At 38.0% G+C, this 11,466-nt stretch overlaps 1 protein-coding gene across 4 annotated transcripts in view; it reads left to right on the forward strand.

Moving 5' to 3' along the window:
• The first annotated feature begins 164 nt into the window (after positions 1-164).
• Positions 165-11,466, forward strand: part of LOC106867229 (polyprenol reductase) — a 102,346-nt gene continuing 91,044 nt past the window's right edge. The window contains exons 1-2 of one of the 4 annotated variants that reach the window (XM_052972404.1): positions 165-754; positions 3,632-3,720. In XM_052972404.1, coding sequence (XP_052828364.1) covers positions 3,639-3,720 — 82 coding nt within the window. In that variant the 5' untranslated portion in view covers positions 165-754; positions 3,632-3,638. The other 3 variants (XM_052972403.1, XM_052972401.1, XM_052972402.1) reach the window with 3 other exon arrangements.

Below are 11,466 nucleotides of genomic sequence, written 5' to 3' on the forward strand. Positions count from 1 at the left end.
AACTAAAAGCAAAAATGGCAAAAAAACATCTTAGATATAACTCGACAATTCACTTTGAGTATTTCCGTGACAGCTGCTTAAATGAGAGGAGAAGAAAGCTTATGGGTTGTGTGTGCGTGCTTGTTTGTTCTGTATTTGTGTTGTGGAATATAGATATAACGAAGCCAGCAATGTCTCATTTTACATACACACATGAAGCAGGTGAGAACAAATATGCAAGGCTTTTTTTTCTTCAAGTTTAAAATGAGACATTGCTGGCATAATTTCATTATGGAATACCATAATACATAAAAACAGAACAGACTAGAACAAGCACGCACACGCAACCCATTAGCTTTCTTCTCTTCCCATTTCAGTAGCTGTCACTGAGATATCAGAAGTGAATTGTCGAGTTATATTGAATTGATGTTTTGTTTCGTATTGAAGGAACGCCGTTTTATAATTATTTCTGTCGTATGAGCGAAGAAGGTAAAGCGAGTGCGGCCTAATTTCGTTTTGACTCGAATTCTATAAACGTATTTCTCGGTAATTTCCGTGAGCACGTGTTGTCTTGTCAATTGTCAGCTGCGTGCTTGTTCTATTTGACGTATCGAAGTGGAAAGAGGAAGCTAATGGGTTGTACGTCTGTTTTTTTGTTTTATGAATTTCATAAAATGCGTTGAATCGTCCCACTGATCTTATTTAATTTAGCTTTAAAATTAATAGAAATCAACGTCAATTATATTTCTTTCTTTCGCATTTCTTTTTATCAATAGTAAGTCTTAATTTACATTTCTTCCTTTTCTCCATGCATGTTGTAATATTTCTGCTCTTTGATTTCGGTCCCTTGTTGCGACATTGTTTCTGTTATATCGACATTCCACACACAAATACATAAAAACAGAACAAGCACACACACAAGAACAGACGTACAACCCATTAGCTTCCTCTTTCCTCTTTGATACGTCAAATAGAACAAGCACGCAGCTAGCAGTTGACAAGACAAACATGTGCTCACAGAAATTACCAAGAAGTATGTTTATAGAATTCGATTCAAAACGAAATTACGCTTTGAAGGAATTGCGGTGACCTTCTAATATGTTACAAACACCCATTTTTAGTCCGGAAAACTGGGTGGGGTGGGGTGGAACTTGGAATCTCCCCCTCCATTTTCAAATGTTTCTGGATAACATTTTGCAAAAATGTTTTCGAGAGAGTAAATTCAAACAACTTTGAAAAGAATATTTGAAAATGCAGAGGTAACGGAGGTAAAGAATGATGTAAAATTCATCTAAAAAACATGTAAGAGATTGTGTATGTGTGTGAAACAAGTAAAAGTATAATATTAAAACAAAATATCTTTTTCATTCCTCTTAAAATCACTGGAGAAGTTTCAGATGTGGAAGCAAGGACTAAAATCGAAGGGCCTTAGAGTCAACCTAGCTAAAATCAAAGTCCTAATAAATAGGAAGGTAGACAAAACACAAACCTCATCAGGTAGATGGCCCTGCTCGATCTGTAGAAAAGGCGTAGGTAGAAACTCTACAAGATGTACCCAGTGTAAGCTATGGACACATAAGAGGTGCAGCAATATCAAAGGAAGGCTAACTAGGAAGTTAGTTTTTGTATGTGGCAGATGTTCAGGAGCAATAAACACTGAAAATGTGCAGAAAACGTCTGCCACATTCCAGGCTGAAAAACTAGATGTAGTTGATAGCTTCCGCTATCCAGGTGACCAAGTTAGTAGTGGGGGAGGGTGCACTGAAAGTGTAGCTGCTAGAATAAGAATAGCCTGGGCAAAGTTCAGAGAGCTCTTACCTCTGCTGGTGACAAAGGGCCTCTCGCTCAGAGTAAAAGGCAGACTGTATGACGCATGTGTACGAACAGCCATGCTACATGGCAGTGAAACATGGGCCGTGACTGCTGAGGACATGCATAAGCTCGCAAGGAATGAAGCCAGTATGCCCTGCTGGATGTGTAATGTCAGTGTGCATACTTGACAGAAAAGTTGGACCTAAGCATCAGTGGTGGTGTATGTTCATTTGGCAAGAATGGATGAGGATAGCTGTGTGAAAAAGTGCCACAGCCTTGCTGTTGAGGGTACTTGTGGAAGAGGTAGACCTAGGAAGACCTGGGATGTGGTGGTGAAGCACGACCTTTGAACATTAGGCCTCACCGAGGCAATGACTTGTGACCAAGACCTTTGGAAATATGCTGTGCGTGAGAAGACCTGGCAAGACAATTGAGACCGTAACCCGTGGCCTTTACCAGGGGTGTAGCCAGCCCACTTATGCGTACCTTTCCTTCTTTGGACACAAAACCCTGCTTGCGAAGACCTGTTGAGGCAAGTGAAATAGAAATTGAAAATTGAACCAAATTCGTTGACTGACACCCATGCCAACCTTCCTTCATTGGACACTAAACTCAGCTTGCGAAGACCTGTTGGGGCAAGTGAGATCAAAACTGAACCAAATTCGATGACTGGTACCCGTGCCAGTGGAGCACTAACAGCACCAACCGAGCGGGATCACTGCCAGAGCAGCAGTCTCGCTTCCGTGATGGTGGCACGTAAAAAGACCATTTGAGCGCGATCGTTTCCAGCTTCGCCTTATTGGCACTCATGCCGATGGCATGTGAACAAAACATTGGACTGACTCCTGTGCAGGTGGCACGTAAAACACACCATTTGAGTGTGGCTGTTGCCAGTACCGCCGGACTGGCCCTCATGCCATTGCACATAAAAAGCACCCGCTACACTCTCAGAGTGGTTGGCATTAGGAAGGGCATCCAGCTGTAGAAACTCTGCCAGATCAGATTGGAGTCTGGTGTAGCCATCTGGTTCGCCAGTCTCCAGTCAAATCATCCAACCCATGCTTGCATGGAAAGCAGACGCTAAATGATGATGATGAATTCCAAGAGCTATGTTCCTTCCTCATTTCTAGGATCAAAGCCATACATCTATGTAGACTGTGAAATCCATTGGGTTGCTGTCCATGTTCATAAAATCACTACCCACAATGATAAGGTCACTGTCATCAAGGTAATCTGTAAAAAATCCTTTTGTTCATCTGCCATTAAGGAGCATATATAGAGATAAGTGTTGCTGTAGTATTTCCCAAGTTTAGTCTTAGCTTAATTATTTTATCAAACACTCTGACTTTCTATTCATTTCTCTGCCAAAAGCATACCCAAATCTCCGACACCATCACTATTTCCCACTCAGAAGAATTTATATATTTGTTCTTTACCCATGAGAAGTCTAGTTGAGGTTTCCCTCTATCTTACTTTTCGCACACAACACACACCTACACATCTATACACTACTGTTCTAGCATTTTAATAATCTCTCTAGATTGGCTTTTCATTGTGTCTGTTTTAAGGTTGTGGATTGGTTGGGAAAACCAAGTGTGTTGCATTTGAAAAGAAGGTTCATGCAAATGTTTGCCCAAACAGAGAGCTCTTGCATGTGCCCAGTTAATTATGAAAACATTATTGCTCTATGAATTACAATATAACTCAAGTCCTGAAAAAAAAGTATTACTGTTATTTTACTCTGTAAAATGTAAATGCTTTAAAATGTTATTTATTTTATGTTATTACATTTTTTTCATAGCTTTTTCAAACATTTTTATCTGTTTGGCATGTGCAACAGTGGAATAATGTTATGTATTGTGCTGTCATCATCTTTTATACAACCTTTCACTTCACCAACTACATTATTAGGCTGCTCTTCATGGTCAGGTAAGAAAGATATTTGTAATATTCCTATCAATGTATTTGTGTTTGAAAATGAGTTTACTCTTATTATACAGTCCTAGTCTGCACTAATCCTGCTGGCCTATGGTCCATTGTTAGTTGTTCTTTACTCCCCAGGTAGGCTCTGATCAAATAAACATAAGATTAAAAATATTTCAGACATTGCCATCATGTCATTTATTAGGGCTTAGAACTATTTATTTGATGTATTCCTTTCTAAGATGATAGGGGTAACTGCAGAGAGTTTTAGCTGCAATTATCTCTACCATCTTAGTGAAAGTGGACAGTTGTAGAGAGGCTCAGTTAGTTGACAAGGTGTGGTGTGTAAATATACAATATTTGAGGGTTGTACATTATAATTTTATATGCTACATTTTGTAAATAATGTCATTGATTGTAAGATTTTGACAGGACAGTCATAATTCGATACATTCCTAATAGTAGGAGTGACAATATGTCAAAGTCATCACCATCATCGTTTAATATCTGTGTTTTCATGCTGGCATTTGTCAGACAGCTTTTCTATGGCTGATTACTCTTATTGTTGCCAATCCTCACTTGTTACTAAACAAGAGCATATTTCCCCTAGGTCAGACGTTTTTCACAGACAGATGGAAACAAGTAACATTGCTTGTATAATGATGATGCTTATTTACAGCCATCACATAAAGCCAAAACAAGGTTATACACAGACACACACACACACACACACACACACACACACACACATGCACACACTCACTCACACACAAACTCAAGGCTTACTTATTCATGATGTTCCTACCCTTACCCACCCCACCATGTACACCAGAAGTCTGTTTTTTTCCTCACTTCCCTTGACTAGTCAGTAACAAGCCCCAACCTCCTACTCTCTATGACTCCATGCTCCACAGCTCACTCATTCCATATATTAGATAATAAAAAATGTAAGTCATAACAAACACACATAACAAGGTATTCATTAACAACATTAGAAATCTGTATATATATTTATTCTTTTAGTGATAATAGTTTGAATGGTACTTATTGTAGCATATGATCAAGTGTTGAAGTAGTGATGGCAAATTTAATGAAATGGATAAAATTTATCATGTGTGTAAATCTGCCAATTGCTGGCAATGTACGACTCAACTTTTTTTCTTACCCCACATACTGATGCAGCCAGACTTTAATGTACCAACAACTAAGCAGCTTTACCATTGAAGTCACATCCCCTCTTCTTGTAAGTTCTAAAACTTTAGTGCCTGAACTGTCAGTGTAGACATGAGGAAAGGTAGGTCTGTTAAGAGGGTGGAAATGTTGCAGAGGAGATGAGTAAATTTGTGTTATGTACAGGAGGTAAGATGGAAGGGATCCTCAACCAAACTCCTCACAGGCAACAGAAAACAGTAGAAATTCTTTTGCATTAGATTATACTTTCACCAGGAAACAGGACAGAATGACTATTGCAAATATCAAAACCTTTCTTGGTGAGGAATGCACCTGATAATATATATTACAGGCTAGTGACTTCAGAGTCAGAAGTGAGCAGACACAGAAATGAAAGATGACTTGGAGAAGGAAGATATAGAAACTAAAAGACCCAGAATTGGGAATAGATTTAGAAAAATTTTAATCGATGCATATGACTGTTGGGAAGAAAACTTGTAGCATAGATGACAACTGGGAATTTCTCTGAAGTAACCTGTATAAGGCTACAAATCAGGCATGTAAATGGAGGCAGGTATGGAAAACATAGAAGGAAGATGGTAGTAGAAAGCGTTACCTAATGCTATAAAGGCAGCTAAATGATAGGTATATGTAACTGAAGGTGAGGCAGAAAGGATGAGATTTACACTTGTTCTGAAATATGAGGATCAGAGCCATGAAGTGTTCACAATTGCAAGACAATGTATGAGAGAAAATGGAGATGTATTGGTGAAAAGTGTATTCAGAATTCTGAAGCTATACTCATCATTGACATGGAAGACAAGAAACTAGCTTGGAAGTGCTATGATGAAAGGCTGCTGAACAGGAAGAATGCATGGGATAAAGAGGTGCTACCTAATGTTGACCTTATAGGAGGACCAGCAATTCAAGTTGACAGCAATGTGGTAGATAAAGCAATCAAGGATATGAAGAAAGAGAAAGTTGTGTGTTCATCAGGGATAGCTGCAGAGATATACTAAATATCTGGTGAGGTTGCATAATAGTTACTACCCAGATAGTTAATCAAGCTATACAAGGGGGTGTCATACCCAATGATTGCCATGACAATATCATAAGCTGCTGTAAAGACAAAAGAGAAACAACTATAGGGGTATCAAACTACTGGATCGGGTTATGAAGGCCACATAGAGAGTCATAGCACACTTAATATGTGACAGTAGAGCTTCATGTGATACAATTTGGTTTTGTCCTTGAAAGAGGCTCTGCAGGTGCAATCTTCCTAGTAAAACAGTAGCAGGGGAAATACTTGTCCAAGATTAAATCTCTATTCCTGACTTCCATTGATCTGGAGAAAGCTTTTGACAGATTACCACACTCAGTAATTTGGTGGTCACTGAGGAAAATAGACATAGTCCAATGTAAGGGCTGTACAAGCTATATATTCAAAGATATAGTCAGTAAAGAGAGTCAACAACAATTTCAGTGACAGTAGGAGTTCATCACTGATGAGTTTGAGACTGGATGTCTATGGAACTCCTATATCTTGATGATCTTGTCCTCAAAGTTGAATCTATAGGGAAGTTAGAAAAGAAATTGTGGGCATGGAAACTGAAACTAGAATCAAGAAGTCTTAAGGCAAGCCTAGCAAAGACAAAGGTGTTTGTAGGTAGGAAAGAAAACAGGACCCACATACCTTCAGGATATGCAGATAAGGTGTAGATATAAACTCCAAGATGTAGTGGAATCACAGACAGGCTAGCAGATAACATAAACTTTGTGCGTGATAGATGCACTGAAGCAGTACTTACTATGGGCACACCAGAATTAGACTCCCTTAAATATCTAGATGGCTCACTCGATATAATTAATAGCTTTTGTTACTTAGGAAACAGGGGAGGTGGTTGCTCTAAAAGTATAGCAACCACAGTAACAATAGATTGGAGAAAGTTCAAGGAGCTACCATCACTATTGACAACAAAGGTCTTAGGGCAGATTGTATGATACTTGTCTTAGGACAGTATTGCTATATGGTTGTGAAACATGGGGCTTGAACTAGAAAACTGGAAAAAAAGGAAGCCAGCATGCTCTATTAAATGTGCAATGTAAGTGTACATAAAGGACATTATATAGATTTGCTGAGAGAAAAATTAGGCATAAGTGGATGTATATGGATAAGGATAGCTGTATATTGAAGTGTCAGTCACTTAATGTGGTAAGATCTTGTGGAAGAGGAAGACTTAGAAAGACATGGGATGTTGTGGTGAAAGCTAACTTCACAAACCTGAACCTCGGAGAGGACATGACAAAGAATTGGAATGTCTAGTGATATGCAGTTCTCAAGATCTGTCCACTTTTGTAAGTTGATCTCTAGAAGCACTCTGTGTGTGTGTGTGTGTGTGTATGATGGATTCTCCTGTGAATGACAAATGAGGGTTCAGTAAAATAAAGTGTTAATCACGTTCTATGGATACTAATGTATCTCTTGAGGCCTGCTGGTGCCTTGCAAACCTTCTGGCAAGTAGAACAAGTTGTAGGCTCAGTTTGCTTGAGCACTTGTGGATCCTTTACTATGTGTTTTCTTGTGTGAGTGGCAAGGCCTGCTTTGCTTCATGCCACATAGCCACAATGTCAGGTAAAGTTTCCATTTAGTGGAGCAGTGTTTTGCCAGTGTGCCTTCATGCTTGCACAAAGTTGGTCCCGATGTTGGAGTTGACTTTGCTCAAATCTTTGAACAGAGGAGAGCAGGACTGGCACTAGGTCCTGTGTTCTTTGTTTTCTCAAGAAGAAAATGGAATGTTGCATTGTCTTTTAGTTTGTCTTAGAAGTGCAAGAGTGGCTTTCCAACTGACCTTCCTGTTGGGAATTGGCCAAAGAGAAGTTGCTTTGGAATTCTGATATCATTCATACATGAGGTGGTGAAGCACAACCTTCGAACATTAGGCCTCACCGAGGCAATGACATGTGACCGAGACCTTTGGAAATATGCTGTGCGTGAGAAGACCCACCCAGCCAAGTGAGACCATAATCCGAGGCCTCTGCCAGGGATCAGCCCACTTGTGTGTACCTTTCCTTCATTGGACACTAAACTCCGCTTGCGAAGACCTGTTGAGGCAAGTGAAATCGAAATCGTGTTGGCACCTGTAACAGTGAAGCACTGTCTGTGCACGATCATTGCCAAAGCAGCTGTCTGGCTCCCATGCCAGTGGCACATAAATAGCACCATTTGAGCGTGATCGTTACCAAGGTCGCCTTACTGGCACTTGTGCCGGTGGCACATGAAAAAACATTCGAGTGAGATCGTTGCCAGTGCCACTGGACTGGCTCCTGTGCAGGTGGTAAGTAAAATACACCATTTTGAGTGTGGCCATTGCCAGTACTGCCTGACTGGCCTTCGTGTCAGTGGCACATAAAAGCACCCACTACACTCTCGGAGTTGTTGGCGTTAGGAAGGGCATCCAGCTGTAGAAACTCTGTCAAATCAGATTGAAGCCTGGTGTAGCCATCTGGTTGGCCAGTCCTCAGTCAAATCGTCCAACCCATGCTAGCATGGAAGGCGGACGTTAAACGATGATGATCTAAGCTATATTTTGATGAGGATGAATTCAATACCTAATATGTTGCATTTCATTAGTACCCCACTGTTATGAATATGGTCAAATAGTGTTATGTTGGAGATAGTATGCAAATATTGCATAATATATATATACATATATATATATATATATATATATATATATATAAGCAATTAAAAAAAAGGGAAAATACACACACTTTACATAGTTTTAATATAATTTTTAATATATTGACCTGTTTCGCTTTCGCTATTCATGATATTATGGTTTACTTATTTGAATACGTATTAAGAAGAAATTGTTGTCCATGTTGTGTGTGATGATATTTACGAGTGAATGGCTTCACAAGTAGAAGAAAAAAAGGGAGGTTATTGTTGTTGTTGTTGTTTTGGGCAAGGGAGATAACTGTTCAGCTTTCAGTAAGAGGAGGGGAAAAAAGAAGATAATGTAAATTTCTTCTTAAGAAAAAATATATTCAAATAAGTAAACCATAATATCATGAGTAGCGAAAGTGAAAGCGGTCGATATATTAAAACTATGTAAAGTGTGTGTATTTTCCCTTTTTTTAAAAATTTCTTATATATATTACTACTATTTACCACACGGGAACAGAAAATGCCACCAAAACCTACTACAAACTCACTGGATAAAATTACCAACGAAGACATATTAAAAGAATTGAAAGAAATTAACTCAAATTTAGTTGTAGTTTTGATGGACACAGAACACTATAAAAACCTAGTATTATCCATACTAGAAAACAAAGCCTTCTATGAAAAAGTTATAAACTATAAACAACAAAAAACAATGAAAAATCTTGCATCCATAATTCTTCTACATGGAAAAGGCCCGAGAGAAAAAGAAACAGACTACATTACGAACTTCAAATGCAAACCCAGTCTTTTTTACAGCCTTCCTAAAATACACAAGAGCATCCTACTGAAACCCTTGCTGAAATACATCAAAAGTGTCATTAGAGACGATTTAGACATGCTAGAACACCTACCAAAAGTAATTAATGAAGAGGCAATATTCTTTACCCTTGATGTTATCAATCTTTATACCAACATCCCACATGATTATGGAATAAAAGCAATTAAATTCTGACTGGAACAGTACCCTGAAGTACTCCCGGGACGCATAAATCAGATCTTTATTATTGAATCTTTAAAATTTATACTTCAGAACAATTATTTTCTATTTGATGACACATACTATCGTCAGAAATGCGGAATTGTGATGGGAACGAAAGCAGCCCCTGTTCTTGCGAACCTAATAATGGGTTATTTTGAATTCACCTTATATGAAGTATCACTTCAGAAATATGGTTACCCATTTTACCTTTACATAAGAGAAAATTGGAAACGATAAAGATATCTGGATGACTGTTTTATGATTTGGAAGGAGAACATCGACAAACTTTTGGATTTCAAATCAACAGTAAATGATATAAATAGTAACATTCAATTCACAATGGAATATAACAAAGAACAGCTCCATTTTTAAACATCATGATAAAAAAAGTCAACAATCAAATCATAACTGATATCTATTATAAACCAACTGATTTTAAACAATATCTCCTCTTTAGCTCATGCCACCCGAAACACATCAAAATGAATATCCCTTTCAATTTAGCAAAAAGGATTTGCACAATAGTGTCCGATAGAACAACTCAGGACCTTCGCCTTCAAGACCTCAAAACAACGCTTACTGAAAGACAATATCCACCCTCACTTGTAGACGAGGGACTTAAACGTGCCAAAAAATTAGACATAAAAACACTAAGAATAACAAAACATAACACCACAACTTATCTCAAAACATTACTATTTATATCAACACACAACCCCAGAAACAGTGAGGCATTCAACACTATTGTGCAAGATCTTCCTTTACTAACTAGAGATCCCAAAATGAACGACATCCTGAAAACGCACAAACTCATCAAATGCAAAAAGCAACACAAATCGCTAAAGAGATTACTAACAAATGCGAAGCTCTACAAAAAAAAAAACCATGAAACAAACAGTTAAAAAATGTGGATGCTCAAACTGTGGAACCTGCCCTGAAGGCTCGGATTTCCTTTTCAAACAAGGACAGAGGTTCACAATTAATACTAGCTTCACTTGTGCCTCTGAGAACCTAATTTATGTAATAACCTGCTTGTGTTGCAGACATAGCTATATTGGATAAACGAGTATGACCTTGAGAAGGAGAACCACTCTATATAAAGAGCAAATCCGTTTTCAGCAGTACAGGCAAATCCCTCTCAGTGAACATATGTGCAGATAACATCAAACCAAATTTCACAGTATTTCCCTTCTACTAGTGCAAAGACACAATCTCTCCACAAGAACGTTTAAATAAAGAAACTTTTTTCATTGAAAAATACAGAACATGTCTTAATATGCACGCATAAATACTTTTATCTTTTTACATATTTCAATTCATGATTGCATCACCTTTTTTTTGGTGTGTGTGTACACATATATATTCCCCTCCTCTTACCAAAAGCTGAACAGTTATCTCCCTTGGCACAACAATAATAACGATAACCAAGTACCTCCCCTTATTCTTCTACTTGTGAAGCCTTTCACTTGTAAATATCATCACACACAATATGGTCAAAAATTTCTTCTTAAGAAAATACATGTTCAAATAAGTAAACCTTAATATTATGAATAGCGAAAGCGAAACCGGTCATTATATTAAAAATTATATTAAAACTATGTAAAGTGTGTGTATTTTCCCTTTTTTTTAAATTTCTTATATATATTACAATTTACCACGTGGGGATACTCGAAATTCCTCTCTCTCTGTTACTACTCCTATATATATATATATATATATATATATATGGGAGAATATACAAAAAATAACAACAGACGAGGACAGGTGGTGTAAATAACAAAAGTATATATTAGTATGACGCTCGGGAATACGGAAAGTCTTTGACGTTTCGAGCTACGCTCTTCAACAGAAAGAATACGGAGACAAGGAGAAAAAC

Source organism: Octopus bimaculoides, chromosome 13 (assembly GCF_001194135.2).
Source record: "Octopus bimaculoides isolate UCB-OBI-ISO-001 chromosome 13, ASM119413v2, whole genome shotgun sequence".
NCBI lineage: Eukaryota > Metazoa > Mollusca > Cephalopoda > Octopoda > Octopodidae > Octopus > Octopus bimaculoides.